Source organism: Castor canadensis, chromosome 12 (genome assembly GCF_047511655.1).
Source record: "Castor canadensis chromosome 12, mCasCan1.hap1v2, whole genome shotgun sequence".
NCBI classification, from domain to species: domain Eukaryota; kingdom Metazoa; phylum Chordata; class Mammalia; order Rodentia; family Castoridae; genus Castor; species Castor canadensis.
The window spans coordinates 54,127,762-54,145,729 of NC_133397.1; the positions used below are offsets into that span (position 1 = coordinate 54,127,762).

The 17,968-nt window shown below is 38.2% G+C and overlaps 1 protein-coding gene across 1 annotated transcript; it reads right to left on the bottom strand.

The window, feature by feature from the left end:
• Window positions 1-6,694: 6,694 nt before the first annotated feature.
• Window positions 6,695-12,497, bottom strand: Tmem17 (transmembrane protein 17). Its single transcript, XM_074049826.1, has 4 exons — window positions 12,316-12,497; window positions 8,801-8,904; window positions 8,552-8,665; window positions 6,695-7,647 (listed from the first exon to the last, which is right to left on the bottom strand). Exons 1-4 carry the CDS (start codon window positions 12,413-12,415, stop codon window positions 7,369-7,371), a joined length of 597 nt encoding a protein of 198 aa, XP_073905927.1. The 5' UTR covers window positions 12,416-12,497; the 3' UTR covers window positions 6,695-7,368.
• Between the last annotated feature and the right edge of the window lie 5,471 nt (window positions 12,498-17,968).

The window sequence follows — 17,968 nt, forward strand, 5'->3', positions numbered from 1 at the left end:
GATTTCTCAATAGTACAATTGTACTGATCATACTGTAAAGTTGAGATATTTACTGCTACAACAGGGAAGAGTAGAGTGTGATTGCTACCCTTTGTGATCTGTTCTTATACTTCTATTAATATACGCTTGTCATTTCTGTCATTTCCTAAAACTACTCAGGTTTTTACTTTTGCCTTGAAAACAAATACAGACTTATGTGATAATAAACTGACTCTTTGAAAGTACATGTGTAGGAGGATAGGTGCATGTATGATTGAGTGTGTGTAAAACAATTTGGGCTTAGCCTTTTATAAGATTGTTTTGAAATATGATCATATTATCTATTAAATTAGCCTTCTCAGCTCTCTATCATTCTCAAATATGGTGACAATGCCTTCTAATCTGTTTAAATGTAGATATTCCATTCACTGCCTAAGCATAAAGTTCAAACTCTTCATCATAAGATATTGTGTAACTGACTAATAACATCCTGATACCAGTCTTTTCAGTTCATCTCGACTACCCCGCCCCCACACCTTATATTTTCCTGACACCAAATTGCTTTTGGTTCTGTTTTGGCCTTATATATTCAAATGTCTATTTTTGGGGGGAAGGAGGACAGTACTAGCGTTTGAACTCAGGGTCTCACACTTGCAAGGCAGGCTCTCTACCACTGGAGCCATGCTCTCCAACCCTTTTGCTTTAGTTACTTTTCAGATAGGGCCTCCTGCTTTTGCCCGGGGCTGACCTTGGACTGTCACCCTCCTACCTATGCCTCCTGTGCATCTGGGATGGCAGATGTGTGGCACTATGCCTAGCTCATTTGTTGAGATGGGGTCTTGGTAACTTCTTCCCAGGCTGGCCTCCAACTTCTATTTTCCTGATCTCCACATCCCAAGTAGTTGGATTATGGTTGTAAGCCACCATACCGAGCTCTAAATGGCCGCAGTTTTGCCCATGCTGTTCCATCTGTCCCGAGGACTATCCTGACCCCTCAATAGGCTTCCTCACTCATTGCTACCTTTTACATAGCTGTATTACAATACCATCATAAAGAGCCAGGCATGGTGGCATACACCTGCAATCAATCCCAGCACTTGGGAGGTGGAGGCAGAAGGACTGCAAGTTTGAGGCCAGCCTGAGCTACATATTAAGATGCTGCCAAAACAAAAAACACCCCCTCTCAGTACTACCATAAGGCATTGTGGCACCTTATATTTATCTCCTCCAACTGCTGGAAGGGCAAGGACTCCATCCCATTTGTCCTTTTAGTCCTGAGATGTCAAAGAGGGTGAGATATTATTGGTGCTAACTAAACTAAGTTTACTTTGCAGAACAAAGTCATAGCATACTAAAAATATAAGCACATGTTTGCTGCTCTGTTTTGTAACTTACTGAACAGTCAACAGTTAACTTGCTAGGCTTCCTTAGCAAGGGTTTATTGACACTAGGGATCGATAATTTTTTGAATAGCAAAGAAAAGTTATTGAAGCATAGTCCTAAACTTCCATTCTGTCTAGTGGTCATTTTAGTACTCCTAAGCACTGATGAATCAAGCATTAATAAAATAATTATTAAGTGTGCAACTTGAGTACTAAGCATTCTTCTCTTTGAGGCTATACTGTCAAGCAGGGTCTCTGATGTGTTTTCAGTTAGAATATAAATAACTCAAGATCAGGATCTCAAAACCCTTAAAGATGAATTGATAGTACCACTTTCCTATTAGCCAAATATAGTGCTATTAGAAGTTTTGAAAATTAAAGACAAGGCCATTCTAGGTCTATGCAAAGACAATGGAGAATAAACAGCTGAGACATGAACCTTGTGATGCACACCCCTTAGTTAAAAAGTCCCCAGCTGACAAGGATGCTCAGCTATGAGCCTTGTTTAGCTTGAGCACGCTGCCAAATCAGTTTCCAAATATCTTTGACTTTTCAAAGGATATATGCTCCATGTTATCCCCTGGTTTGTATCCTGTTTTGGGAGTTTTGGCCTTTCTTAACTTTGGAGTAAAATCATTTCACACTGATGCCTAGCCTCATTTTCAGAAAGAAATTTAAATCTTGTGGCTTAACTTGATTTTAAGCACATTTCTCCAGGGTCTGAGTGTTTTTAAATGTTTAAACACCATGGGGGAAATCTATTTCAAAGGCTTCTTACAATGCCTAGTAGCTATTTCGTTTTTTACTGACTTAAAATCCAAAAATCAAGTTTCTTAAAGCTAAAATAAAGATACATACCCATAACAAGCTAGTATTAATTGCACTTGTAAATACAGCAGTTACATCTTCTGATAACCTTTCTTATGACCAAAATCAAATACTTTAGATGCTAACAAATTTACAGGGTAAACTATTCTGCTTGCCTCATTGTTTTCTGCCTCCATGCCTATTTTGCTATGCAAAAGCTTTATGTCAATTTACTTTTTGAGCCATTTAAGACCAAACCAAATTATTCCTTCAGCACATTTTAAACAATCCCTTAAAGACCTCTTTTTCTTGGCTATGTTTCCAATCTAGGCTTATCACTATAATATTTCATGCTCCATGCTTCTGAAAAAATTCAATATTCAAGAACAAAGTAATCCAGAGCTTTACTTCATTTCAGTCCTTTTATGTCCTAGGGCTGTCCCAACTCAATGACCCAGTTTTTATTGTCACATCTCACTGTCAGTTGCTGACTGCGACCAGCTTGCCTAATCCTTTTTCTGCCCCTTATCGGTTTTCCCTTAATTCAAAAATCTTTTTTTTTTTTTATTGTTTGCACTTCTCCTTTCACAGCTTTTAGATTTTTTTTCTCCTCACGAGACTCAGTATTCCTGTGGTGGTACTCAGCAATACAAAGATGAATGGATAACTAAAGTCCATGAGTCTGTCATGTCAAAATTTTTGTTGTACTAGTTTTAGAGTTGTGGGTGAATATAACAATTTGATAATATACATCAAGAGTCCTTAAAAATTTTTATACTTCATGACCTGGCAATTTCACTTCTGAGAATTTGGCTTATTATTCAAAAGAGTCACCTAAGAGAGGTAAAATTATGTGCGCAAAATGTTTATTAGAATGATATATATATGCACATGTACATACATGTATATATTGATATAGTTATAATTCTTTAAGATGATGGTTTTATGACTATAGAGACATGGGTAAATACTTATGTTTTCAGAAAAGCAGGTTGCAACATGTAAGTGCTTTGGATCACAATTATGTTTCTATCTATCTATTATCTATCAACCTATTTGTCCATCATCTATCTATCTATCTATCTATCTATCTATCTATCTATCTTAGTTTTTGACACAGGGTCTCCTATATAGCCCAGGCTGGCCTTGAACTCATGGTTCTCCTGCCTCTGCCTCCCTGCTACAGTCATGTACCAGCACAACCAGCTCACAACGGTCTTTAAAAAAGCATTTACAAAGGAAGACATTCAAGAAAACATGACATTTGCTAATAGTTGCTATTTTAGGGTCGTAGAAAGATGATTTTTTTACTCTCAAAATAATGTGATTTTATTTAAGCTTTTAAAACCTGTAATTTTTTATAATTTTTATTATGATATATTCATTATATGGGGGGACTCATAGTGACAATTCCAATTAGATTTATACTGTACATTATTTACATTTTCCCCATCGTCTCTCCCCCCAACCCCCTCCCCACCCCACTTAAAGCAATTGCAAGAGGTTTCTTAGTTCTGTTTCATATAGGTATATGAAGTCCATCTGCCATATACCGTCACCTTAATCTCCTAACTTCAACCTCCCCCTCCCACTAGTAAACCCCCCCACACCCCTGCACACGCTGTGCCTATTTTTCCTGGTTTTCATTATTATAAAACCTATAATCTTGACTGACTCAAATGAAAATCTTTTAAGTAAATTATGTCAACTATAACTTATAAAAAACTATTTCAGGTAGAGTTCTATGTAAGTATAATAATGTAATAACTGGGAAGGGCAGCAAGACAGTGAACATGTCCGTTTTGTCTACCATTGTAGTCATCTTGTAAAGAATTAATTAGGAAAACTCCCAGTACAGAATTTTTTTTTTAACTGTAGTAGGTGCTATTTTGTTTTCAGGTTTACTTTTCTGCCTCTGACTTGATCCAGGCTGACTTATATTCTCTCCTAACTTACTCCATCAAGTTCTTCATTTCTCTACCTCTAATCCATCCCTTTTAGTCCATTTCCCACATAGTCTTCAGAGAGACCTTTTTGAAATCCAAATCCATTTGTGATCCTCCATCATTTAAATCATTCAGGTATTCAGAATATTCAGATCTTTAGTTTAGCTTACAACCCTTCCAAAGTTCTCTACCTTATTTTGTGTCATTTCTTCTCTTTCTACTGACTTCACCAAACTACTGTGATACCTGAAACAGTACTCGAGTGACTACTACTCTATTTCTAACTCATTCTTCAAATCTCAAATGTAGCATTCTGTGGGAAGCCTTTCCAGATTCCTATCCCATTTAGATGTACCATCTCTGTAATCCCACAGTACCTCACCACACTGTGTGATCACTGATTCACTTACCTGCCTTTTCTACCAGACAGTAAACTTCCTGTTTGTACAGGAGTGGTGGGAATGAGTGTGTGCACGATTTAACCTCAAGACCAACCCCTCCCCTCCAGTGTGGAGCAGGGAGTATGCTAATGATATTAATGAATGGCTAACATGCTAATCCTGGATGCTTGGTGCTAGGAACACAGAGGGGAGACACACTGGAAGTCAAGGATTTGTTCTCTGTCAGGTACTTTCAAGGTAGTAACTCATTCATGCACTTCCTTTTCTACTTTGTCTTAAGATTGTGATCCAAATATTTTACCTCCCACATTACTCTCCTGAGTGGTGAGACCCCATCTTGTCTCTCATAAATTGTCTGGTTTCCTTTAGTAGGCATGCATTCAAGCATATGTTAAATTAATAAACTTCAATATTTTAAATCTATTTTGATTCACAGAAATGCACACCTAACTTGCCTCTAATGAGGAATAGCCTCTGGAACTGAAACTATGTGGAGGACAAAATATTTATGAAGCTCAGTATCTTAACTAGAAATTTTCAGAACAGTATCATGAATTCCTGAAGAGATGGATACATAAGACTTAAGGATACACAAACATAATCTAGCAAAATCATGAAAAGACTTCCTAGACCTTAAATGTGCTGACATGTAAGTATCTCCTCTGCCCATTTCATATACTGACATAGGGAACCAGGTATATTCCAACAGAAAATATTGGTTCAGCCTAATACCAAACATCATGGTTATTATTTAGATGAAAAATAAATGACTTGGCCATCATCTCAATTTACATTCTTAGTTTTTTTTTCTACCCTACTGTATCTGCATTTTAAGACATTTATTATAGCAAAATTAATTATTTTAATAAATGAAATTCATTTTCTCAAAAATATTATCTTCATAAAAATTTTTATGAATAATATTTTAGTTATTAGTTCCTTAATCCTAAATTAAAGTTGAAGCCTGAGGCTCTTAACATTTGAAACAAAGCCCTGGAGGCAATGTTGAAGTAAAGCGACTTTCTTGATCTTCCCCTTAATTTATCTGCATTGAGGCTTAATTTTACTTCATGTTTTCTTATAGACTCCTAACTATTTCTATCTGGGAAATATGTGCAAACAAATAGAAGTTTTAGAAAAATATTCAAAGAGGACTCTATTTTCAAGTTCAAATTATTACAAGCATACATAGTGACTACTTTGGTATAGGGGAAAGATTAATCAGACACTTCATGAAGGGAGAAATCTTTGGTTGACTTTTATATATAATAATAAAATCAGAAATAATTAAATTAGCCTAATAGTTTGGCTAGGTATAATAAGAATAAATGGAAAGCAAAGACATTTTTAGACAGTAAGCAATATAAGAATTAATAAGGCAAATCATGGAAATCTTAAAATGAGTACAAATTGCAGAAAAAGAAAATTGGAGAGAACAATTTTTAATGTAGTTGCAACTATTTCATCAGTAAAATATGTTATTTATAATGATTTATCCCCCTATAGGAAAGAACACCTGAGAAAAGTATTATGTCCTTAAGACAATCCAATAATCACTTAAAAATAATCTTCAGATCTACCCAAGCAACTCTGTTCTTAACCACATTTCCTTAAACAGGCTTCTCCTATTCCCAAGGGAACATGTTCATTTAGGATCATGAGGATAGCTCCTTAGGTCATCTTAGCTCGCTATATTAAGAGGCAACTGGGCCAGGCACCAGTGGCTCACTCCTGTAATCCTAGCTACTCGGGAGGCTGAGCTCAGGAGGATCATGGTTTTAAGTCAGCTTGGGCAAATGATTCATGAGACCCCATCTTCAAAATAACCACAGCAAAATGGACTGGAAGTATGGCTCAAGTGGTAGAGTGCCAGCTTTGCAAATGTGAAGCCTTGAGTTCAAACTCTAGTCCCACCAAAAAAAAAAAAAAAAGAAAGAAAAAGAGGCACCTTGGTTTTCTAATTAATTTAATAAATTAATTTAATGTGAATTTAATAGGTGTGTAGCAGTTTCACAGTAAATATGACCTAGTAGATGAGACCACAAGACTTCATTTAATGTGTCTACTACAGTGCCTACTACATAGACCACTCTCTAATATTTGTTTTTTCCCCCTCCTTACCTTGCAACTCTGTAATCAAAATAAACCCATAACCCAAAAGAATTACACAAGACAGGAATGGTTTGTTGCTATATTTTAACATAAATAGTTCATAATTTATTGTCAAAACATTTTGCATACCTCCACAACAAATACTGAACATGGTTTTCTGAAAGTTACAATTTTATGACAAAAATATAAATACCATGATAATCCACCTTTGATCTTCTTTACCTCTATGTAACAACTAAGATTAGGGCTAGAATTTAACCCTAGCATACATGAAAATTTGGTCTCTTGGTTTGTAAATATAGTCTAATACACAAGCATATGGACTACCAAACATTTCCATGTGCTTCTAGAAACTTGGTCAGATGTACAGCCAAGATCTGGACAACTGACAAGTTTAAAAGAAATGTACACATTTCAAGTTACAGGTTATAACTCAAAATATTACAGTAGAACTGGTGAACTACAACTACCAGTAGACAGATTTCTGCATACCTGAAAAAGTCAACATCAAAAAATAAGGAATTTAGCTTCAGGTGAACAACATCTAGGTTTTAAGGTTCATATACTGCTTTCATGTACTGTATGAAGTCATCATTGCCCCCAACCTGGCAATTTTAGAGCTAGATAGTATACATCTCAAAACACTTGCTTTGTCCCTTTTGTCATGCTGGATCTCTGATATTTTCCCAATTCTTGCAGTCTTGTAGAATCTCTTTCAGATTTTTACTCAACAGCACTGAATCAAATCTCTTCTACACATGACCTCATCCTTCTTATGTCTCCCCTGTTTGCAGAGAGTTGGTCAAACTCCTGGAGGTGGAAACGAACTGCCAACTGATTGACCATTTTCCTTAAGGTAAGAAATGCTGAAATAACTTGGAAAATAAGGAAGATAGTGAAGATGATATGTATCGCTTTTTCCAAGGGCAGATTCGTTAGGCCTTCATTAAAGAGCAAGAAAAGAATTAAAGGCAATTGCAGCAGAAGGCTCAAAAGCCAAAAGCCAGCCAATTCAGGAACCTGTAGTGATACACATTAAGAATAGTAAGGTCAGTGAAATATAGTCTTTTGTTTATACACACAAACAAATTACTCAGCATTACTTTGAACCTATAGTGTGGGTGTACAATTCAAAAGGAATATGACATGGTCCTTACCCTTACAGAATTTAGTGTGCAGATGAGAAAACCAACTTAATGTGGAACAAACCCTAGAAGAGTACACTTTAGTGAGTAATTAAATGCAACATTTAGAGGTATAGGCTAAACATTACAAGGAGAGTGTTTGGGTAGGAGAAAGGAAGACTTCAAGAATGTACATGACTTTTAAAGCAGTAAAGGGGAGGAAAAGGAGAGAAGGTAAATAAGCAGATGTGTGAAGCAAGCAAATTGAGAATCAACACATCTGCCTGGAATAGCAGGCTGGCTTAAGAAATGGCAAGACATACACAAGGTACACTGTGTGGGGCCTAATTATGAAAGACCTAGAAATCCACAGAATTATGTCAATACTAGATACTGTAGATGCTTAGGCAGCATGACGACTGAGAAAACATGGGCCTAGGATAGGAAAAGAGTTTATAATTTCCCCCTATTTTCTCATTAAGGATCTAAACAGACATGTTCAATTGACCATTATTTTCAAGACTTGTAAGAAGAGGGAAGCTATCAATTCTTAAGTGCTTACTCTGTTCAGCTACACAAACATCTCAAACTTGTGAAATAAATATTGTTTTCCTCATCCTATATATGAAAAAACTAGACCTCAAGAGATTAAGCCAACAGACTACAGTGGCAGAAGTGGTCATGTTAAGAGCCAGGCCTTAAACTCAAGCCCATGCTCTTTTCACCTGGCCTCACTGCCTTGTACTGCATAAAAGCCTTGCTGCATTTATGCAGCAGGAAGGAAGAGAGAAAGAGCCTACCTTCTCCTGTAAGTTACCCATATAGCCCAGGTACAACCGGATGGCTTCAATCAAGGTTATTAGGATGATAACAGTGATCACAATGAATTTGTAGTAATCAGGCAGGATTGAGTACTGAAAACAAAAAGCAAACCACATTTGTGAAATCTCACATACACCAACACTGGCCTGAAATAGAAAAAAACTTGAAGAACTTTTATTGACAACATAACAATGTCAGGGAAGAGCAGAGATAATATACAGGCTTACCTTCACGTGAAGCATCATAAGGCAGCTCACCCACCAAAGTGGGAAAAAGTAAGTGTTAAAATAAAGTGACATCTGCAACGCCAAACTGGAGACCATTTCATTATCTACAGGAGAAACAGAACAGGAACGAATTCTTAATCCTATCGATGCCCTGTAGATCTTTTATTCCTGAGAATTAATAACTAATATTAGCTCAATAAAACTCCACATTTCGGGCCTATTTACAATCATTGGCAGTGGAAGGATAAATTAGCCTAATACTATTTAGTTTAAATATTGGTTACTTGGGGGACTGTTTCATATTCTTCAGTTGCTTATTTTGCCATAACAGTCCGCTGACAGTTTTACACACCACTGGTATAGATTAAATGTGGAATGTCAGTATGAATCCTGTTGAACAGATATACGTTATCACTGCCTCCTTTATAGAGTTCTCTGTGGAGAGACTATAAAATGAATGTATAAAATTTATAAAAATGAATCTCTCACAGATAAATAAATCTCCTATAAAAACTAATCTCTCCAAATTTTAGACATATCTTTCTTTTCAGCATTACCCCAATGCTACCCATTCTATTTTTTTTTTTTTTTGGTGATGGTACTGGGGTTTGAATTCAGGGTCTCATGCTTGCTAAGCAGGTGCTCTACTACTTGAGCCACTCCACCAGCTCTTTTTTGAGTTGGGTATCTTGGGCTGTCTTCAAACTGCAATCCTCCTGATCTCTGCCTCGGAGTAGCTAGGATTTTACAGCATGAGCCACCGCAGCCTGACCCTACCCAGTCTTTAATGCCCAATCCAATGCCACGTTTTCCATAAATCCTTCCTTGATCATAGTCCCCCACCCCAGCAAAAATCTCTTGTCTCCTCCAGGAACTTCTCACTCTAAACTGTTTATAAGAAGTGTTGGCAAAAAGTCATACCTCCCCGCCAAGACACAGTCTGGTGCACTAGAGAGACCACAGGCTTTCGAGTCCAGATGAACCTGGATGCCAGACTTGGGATAATTTTAATCTTTTGGGATAATTTATTCAATCTTAATTTCATCATCTGCGAAATGGTAACATTAAAACTACCTCGCAGGCTGATTGTAGCACCCTTTGTGCTGTGTACCCACAGTAGGAGTTCAACAATATTAGTCCCCTTTCCTTCTCTTCTATGTATACTACAGTGTCAGTGTAAGCACAGACCACTTCCCACTGAGAAGTGAGACCCTTACATCTACAGAACCTAGCATCTTGCTTTACACATAGTGAATAATAAATGCACATAAGAAGGAAAGAATGAATTTATGAAAGCATACTGTCACAAGGACATGACTACTGTAGCCATTTGTGATACACAAATTCCATTTTCTACATAATATCTTTTGCTTTCATGTAAGGGAGAAGAGCCCTCAATTAAGAATCTGATTTTTAAAATTCAGTCCTACAAAATAGAACCTAAATTTAACTAAATTTTTGAGTAGATACATATTTTTTAAATCAGTTGCTCTAAATGTAAGATTTTACAAAGGCTTTAACATAAATTTCTTTTAAATGGCATTTTCCCCCTTTTTCTCCACAGCTGAGTATTTTTACCTGTTATTTAATAATTTTAAAATATAAGAAATAATCATGGTCTGTCACAGAGAAATGCCTGATTATTATGACCTACTTTGCTTGTACTAATTTATTAAATAACATCGGATAAAGTAATGAGCTCTTAAAATCTGTGAAATCTGAAGACAACTCACCAGGGTAGGATTTTTTTTTTTTCTCATAACAGTACAATTTGTGGTCAGTTATGGATATGAGAGTGATGCAAACATGTTATTACAATATAAATAAATCTACTTCAGATCCTCCAAGAAAATATGAAAAAAAAATGAAAAATTGGTTAAGCTGAAAATTTTAGCATTTTTGGAGCAGAAATTGTAATGAAAATTTTGGGAGACTGAGGCAGGAGGGTCAATAAGTTTGAGGCCAGCATGGTAAACTTAGAGACCCTGTCTCAGAATACAGTGAAAAAAAAAAAAAGGTGGTGGGGAGAAGTCTGGGATACAATGCTTGCCCAGCAAGCACGGGGCCTTGGGGTCAATCTCCAGTAGAGCAAAAAAAGAAAGGAAAAAAGTTTACAAAGAACAGTCTTTATGTTAGAAAATTTGTGCATGAACATCTTAAAAGTTATGCTATATCTGTAATTTCAGCAGATCAAACTTATCAAGCAATTAAAGTCAAGTTAATATGTAAATGAAGCTTGAAAGGACAGATGTGAATTTACTAAGTTATGCAAAAGTTCGAGTTCATACATAGAATTTAAACATATAATTGGGCAGGCAAACTATTGGCCAACATCTGTTTTTGTATAGCTAAATGTGTTTTTTCTCATGCTTAAATGTTTGAAAAAAGAGCAATATTTTGTCATAAATGAAAACCATATGAAATTCAAATTTCAGTGCCCATAAAGTTTTATTGGTGCACAGCCATGTCCATACTATTACTACAGTTACCATCTATGGCTGCTGCAGAGACCAGATGGCCTGCGAAGTCTAAAGTATTTATCATCTGACCCTTTCAGTAGACGTCAACTGACCCCAGATTCTGTATCATCAGGTTTTCGTGCCTGTAAAGCCTTATCCTCAGAATTAGAAATGCAAAACCTAATTTTTCCTGTTTTTCTCAACACATCCTAAATCATAAAAACCCTACATTTGGGGAATAGGCAAGTGATCAAGGTGATAAAATGCAACTACGGGAGTTCTTCTGCTCTTCCTTGTCCCCTTTAAAAAAAAAAAAAAATCCCTGCCACCAACTTTTCCAAGAGTTAGAGTTTTGTATCCCTGAAGACTTCATTGATGAAAGTCACAAGGGTTTGACTGACAGTAGGCTATCACCATGATTTAGGAGGCAGAAACTGGGAGAAAACGACATCATCACTTGTCACCGTGTTGAACGTAGCATTCTGGTGTTTGGTTCTGGATTTGGGAAGAGTTATGGAACTATATAAACTATATATCTCTATCTCTCAATCTATAAATATATGGACAAGGCAGAGAAGTGGGTGGGTTAATGACGGCCCTCTTAGTATGGCAGCTGCTACTGCAGTGGATAGCGGATTAAAGTGACTCATTTAAAAGAAAACGGCCTTTCGAGGGCTGTGCTGAGACGGCGAGGCTGTCCCCGGGGAAGGGGCGGCTGTGCAGGGTGCTCATGGCGGCGCAGGGCTCCGAGGGAGGTTGGGTCTGTGATCTGCGTCCCCTGGGCAGCGCCGGGCCTCGTGCCGCGCAGAGATTGGCACCACCTCGGCTGCCGCGCTGGTAACGAGACGGCCAGGTGGCGCAGGACCAGCCCAGGCCCGGCTCCAGGTCAGGGGCTGCAGGGCCTCAGCCTCAGCCCCTGGCCCGGCCCCTCCAAGGAGCTTCCCGCACTGCGTTGAACGAAATGAAGCCCAAATCGCCATTTTAGGTCCGGGCAGAATCTGGATGTTCCAAAACCCGCGTGGGCCACACCCTCTGCACTGGACCTCCGCCACTCACCCGGACCCTCATTGTATTCCGGCCCGGTCCGGCTGGAGTCTCTGAACACCGTACGGCTGAAGTTTCCCAGCCGCTGGCGAACGGGATCCGGCAGCTCCATGCCTGGGCCTCAGAGCCCCTCACCGGCTCAGACACAGGCTTGCAGGGCCCCCTGGGCGGCGCTCTGCGGTTCCCATGGCAACCGGGCGCGGAGGCGCGGCGAGGCGGACGGGCGCGCGCGGCTGCCCAGCAGTGCCAGGAGTGGTTGATTGGGAGCGCGCGCCCGGGAGAGGTGTGCAGAGCGGGACCTGGCCGGCCTGAGCTGCTCGTGCGTGGTCAGAACTGCGGGTGTCTTAGACCTGTCCAGAGCCCCACGGTTTAGAAAGCAATCACAGATGTTAATAAGCTCTTGGGAGATTGGACTGAGCCACCAGGCGCCCTCACGCCCTGCCAGTGGGGCTGTAAATTGGTGCCACGTTTCTGGAGGGAAATACAGAAAGGATGCAGGGCTTACCGAGGGCTCATGATCCAATAGCTCCAGTTCTTTCTGTGTAAATATTTGTTGGAAGGATAGGGAAGGCGGAGAGGTAGGGAGTGCACACTGACTTCGAAAAAACAGTGGAAGGAAATAATCCAAAAAATTTTTAATATAATTATCTTGAGATTGTGGGTAATTTAAAATATTTTGGACATAGTAGTATTTTCTAGCCTTTTCTCAAGTAACATGTATTACTTAAACAAAAAATTAGTACTTGGGAGGCAGAGGGAGGAAGATCCTGAGTCTGAGGCTATTTTGGACTACAAGCAAGTTCGAGATCAGCTTGGGGTTACATAGCAGGGCCTTGTCTAAATAAATGAATAAATAGCTGACCCTTATCTACAAATAAAATGGATAAACACTAAATAAAAGTAAGTGTATTATACATACAGAGACAGACAGACTGAATAATAGCATCCACAACCTTACTGCTATCCCGGTGACCTCCCCTTTTCTTCCTTTCAGTTGCTCAACAGTATAGGACAGTTTTACCTAATTTTATACTTTCTATAAGTAATCATACAGTAAAGACTTTAAAAAAAAACTCCTTGTCCTCCACATTATTTTAATGAAATTTCTTTATACTATTGGATATAGATTCTTTTTCCTTGCTATTTGTGATCATATCAAAATAAGCTTCTGTATTCTATGTTGATGAGCGTCTGTGTATTTTCTAGTTAGGAGCAGTTAGAAGTAGTACCACTTGTGGTAAGAAATGCCTGTCAGTGAACATATGTATCCATCTGTGTCCAGGTTATACCTGGGAGTCAAATTGCTGGGTCAGAAATCACCTACCTCAGACCCAGCTTTCATAGATACTACCCCCCAAAAAAAGATACTACCACAGGTTTTCCAAAGTGATTGTACCAATTCCTACTGCCTCCAGCTTTGTGTGAACATTCTGTTTCTCCATAGTCTTGGCCAAACACTTATTTCCATCTTTTCTTTTCAGCCTTTCTAATGGGTGTGTGGCAAACAATATTATTTTTATAATCAAAAGGAAATCACACATATTTTTATAAACACCAAGAAGAAGGTATAGGAGGAAATAGCTTTGTGACTAGGACCTTAAAGCAATTCAACAAATGTTTACTGCATTTCTCCTATTTTTTTTTTTTGGACATTGTACTAGGCTAATTAGGGATATGGTCCCTCCTCATGGAAGCTCAGTCCTGGGAGAGACATGCAGGCAAATAAGTACAAGACACTGTTACGAGTGCTTGAACAAAAGAACATTGGTGAAGAACCAATTAATTCTGGCTGGGGATGTCCAGGAAAAGCTGGCTGAGTTCTGCTTCATTTCGAGATAGAGCTCAGGCCTCAGCCTTTCCAAAAAGGTTTCCAGGACCACCCTGAAGCCTGCTTAGGTGCCTTCCTCTGTGTCTCACAGAGCATCTTCCTCTTGTTGCCTTGGACATGTTGCTGCTCACTCTGTCCTATAATTGGCTAGTTATGTATCTATCTCTCTTGCTGCTGCACACGCTCTTTGAAGTCAGAGGTGGACTTTCATGTTATGGTGCCTGGCCTCAACTCAGAGCTGGATGACCACTGAGGAAAAAATGGGACGAAAACTAAATGATTACTGCTGTAGCTCCCCATTCCTAGTTCAAGGACTTAGCCAGTATTTGTGTAAGGTTCACTCTGTAGAATGGACAATTAATGTATTAAAACACAGTTAATTATAACAAGCAAAGATGAGTTAGAACAAGGAACAAAAGTGGGGATTTGAAGTGCCCGGTCACAAGGCCTTGAGCAGATCATGCTGCTTGTGGTGAGCTATTGGGCCGGCAAGGAAGGAATGCCCTTGGAAGCAGAGGGCAGGGTTCAAATCACCTGAAATTCTCAGTTTACCACCCAAGGCTGTGTGGTTGATTTTGGACCCTTGTTATATAAAGCGAGAATAATGTTATCTTATTATTGTGGTTGATAGGAAGATTATCTCATTAAAGAAGGCTCTCTCTATATACCTGATAGCTATCACTTACATGTCTACTAAAATGATTGTAAAGAAGAAGCACCTCTAGTGGTAGCTGCAAGGTAACATGTCTACTGCTTTCCTAGAAATGATAGTGAGCGCAATTAACCACTCATTTTAAGGATTTTTTTCCCCTTAGAATTGGAAAAAGATGTAAAACATCTTGTTTAGTTTGTAATTATTTTATCAAAATCCTGGAAGAAGAAATTGATAGAATTATGGGTATCTTTCTTTCTAATTTTAAAATTCAAATTTCCTGTAGTGAAGATGCATTTTTATAGTTTAAAAAATCTTATTGAAAACAAATTGAGAAAAACAAAGCAAACAAACAAAAAAACCCACAAATTGAGAGGATGAGGAAAGAATTCGAGAGGAAGACTGTGGTTTGGAAACAGTCCTGCCATTATTGATGTCACAAATAGAACAAGAGGCTCAAACATTTTTATAAATATTATCTTGCTGTTTATGACAACAAATATTGAAGTACACAGGTGGGGATCACTTTCAGAGAATCCAGGGGTTAGTATAAAACGAGTTTCCCATAATCTAGATCCCCTACTCACTTAGGATCAAAAGAGAGAAGCAGTTTCTGTTCTTAAAGTCACAGGAATCATTTCCAGCAAGATTAATACATAGTTCTATAAAGTTAAACTGTTTAATTCTTATACCAGTGTTGATGTTCAGAGTAACTGGTGGTTTTTCAATAATTGCTTAATGCATTTCATTGGGGTTAATTACATTCATTGTTTACTTATTTATTTTCATTAAAAATTTGAGACTAATATGATTATTTCTCTAACAAGAGGCAGAGCTGTCTGGCATTATCTTAGGTGACAAAATTGACTTAGGAAATTATTTAAATTACTCAGCATAATAAAAATATAAATTCATTCCACTCAATACTAGTGAAGAGTTTAGAAATAATATCTTAAATGAATGTCATTTAGTTTATTGCTTTAAAATGAACTGTGAAAATATTTATAAGAATGCAGATAAATTTAAAAGATAAATCATATATTTGGGTACAATTCCATATCAGAATCCATGTTTTTAAAAAATCTTACTCTAAATTGTCTGACATGTAATCTTAGAATCTTCCATTGTTAATGATAATCAAAGCTGTTTGAATCCCTCATACAATGTATTCTATTCACAACAATTTTCAAAGGTTTATAAGAGTCAGGCAATGAATTACAGAGAAAGTCACGTCTCATGAGGGGAATTTTTATACTGTATTAAATACTGTGTCAAGCTGACTTTAATGTTTTGCCTCCAAAATCATCTCCATTGAGTATTTTTATTAGAAAATTCTCTTTTCAAATGCTGTGTATGTTCTAGTTTTGAGTTCTGTGGTATTTCTTTCAGTCAGCCTACCACACTGTCATCTGCTGTGTCAGGCAGCTGCTCCATGTGTCACACTACGTGGGAGATGGGAATGTTGAGCAGAGGGAAAAAGATCAGAAAAGCAAAACCCAGCTTAAGGAAGCCTCAGCTCCATCTAGTGAACTGTAATTCTGAGCAGAAGCAACTGGTCTTATTAGTGAATAAGTTCCTTTTTTAGTAGTGGTAGTTTTACTGCACTAAAAATGTATTTTGAATAAAGTGTGAATTCTGGAACAGAATTAATCTTTACCTGTTATTGACTATAAAAAACATTGCTTCCTCACACTAAATGTTGATATATTATTCCCTGTTCCTTCTGGCTTGTTTTAAATTGTGTATCTGTGCTTTTAAAATTAGTTTGCTATTTCCAACAGTGAATTGAGTATTTGCATTGCTTAGTCATACTTATTTTTTTTTAACTTTAAAATTTCTTTTATTAAATTAGGATATTATAAGTTTGAAAGGCACAAACTAATTTTTTGAGATTTAGTAATAAGGGTGTAAGACAAGATTCTACTTTTTAAAAAATTTTTTATTTTATTCATATGTGCATACAATGTTTGGGTCATTTCTACCCCCTTCCCCCGTGCCTCCTCCCTAACCCAGTTCCCTCACTACCCCCTCTTACTCCTCGCTACCTGGCAGAAACTATTTTGCCCTTATCTCTAATTTAGTTGAGGAGAGAGTATAAGCAATAATAGGAAGGACCAAGGGTTTTTGCTGGTTGAGATAAGGATAGCTATACAGGGCATTGACTCACATTGATTTCCTGTGCATGTGTGTTACCTTCTAGGTTAATTCTTTTTGATCTAACCTTTCTAGTTCCTGGTCCCCTTTTCCTATTGGCCTCAGTTGCTTTAAGGTATCTGCTTTAGTTTCTCTGCGTTAAGGGCAACAAATGCTAGCTAGTTTTTTAGGTGTCTTACCTATCCTCACCCCTCCCTTGTGTGCTCTCGCTTTTATCATGTGCTCAAAGTCCAATCCCCTTGTTGTGTTTGCCCTTGATCTAATGTCCACATATGAGGGAGAACATAACGATTTTTGGTCTTTTGGGCCAGGCTAACCTCACTCAGAATGATGTTCTCCAATTCCATCCATTTACCAGCAAATAATAACATTTTGACTTCTTCATGGCTGCATAAAATTCCATTGTGTATAGATACCACATTTTCTTGATCCATTCGTCAGTACTGGTGCATCTTGGCTGGAGAGCTTGTAAAAGTGCCGGTGGGAGGAAAACTCCACAGGAGAGGGGGGAAGACCCACTTCCCACGTGAGCTATAAATAAGCACACCGGCCTGAGAAAGCAGGTGCAGTGTCACCTCCCCCAGTGTGCTTGGAAAGGGGAAAGCTTGTAGCAGCAGCTCGCACACAGGAAAACTCTGAGTAAACAAAGCCTGCGGGGCAGGGTGAGTGTTAAGCTCACCCCAGAGATGTGCATAAATAACGCCTACAGCAACAGCAGGCTGACAGCAGCTGGCAGGCAAGCCACAGCTGCAGATAGCCATTCACAGACCTGTCTCCAGACTCTTTTTTTTCTTCTCTCTCCCTACCTTTGATGAGATAACAACCGAACTACACCTGCATGCTGAAAACATACTAAAACTGTATTGCATTTGAACTTGGGACACTTTGTGGGTTTTTTGTTGTTGTTTTGTGCAGATTTGGTTTATTTTATTTTTCCCCTTTGATGAGACAACTACAGAACAACATCTGAAGTGTCATCTTCAGGACTGGAGGCTGAGGGATGAACACCAAAATTATTATTATTATTATTT

Excerpts from the sequence above, each read along its gene's own strand:
- Tmem17 (XM_074049826.1), bottom strand. The coding sequence starts at position 12,415 with ATGGAGCTGCCGGATCCCGTTCGCCAGCGGCTGGGAAACTTCAGCCGT. Across the intron at positions 8,905-12,315 it reads GGAATACAATGAGGGTCCGG|ATAATGAAATGGTCTCCAGT; the intron begins GTGAGTGGCGGA and ends TTTCTCCTGTAG. Across the intron at positions 7,648-8,551 it reads TGGGTAACTTACAGGAGAAG|GTTCCTGAATTGGCTGGCTT; the intron begins GTAGGCTCTTTC and ends GTATCACTACAG.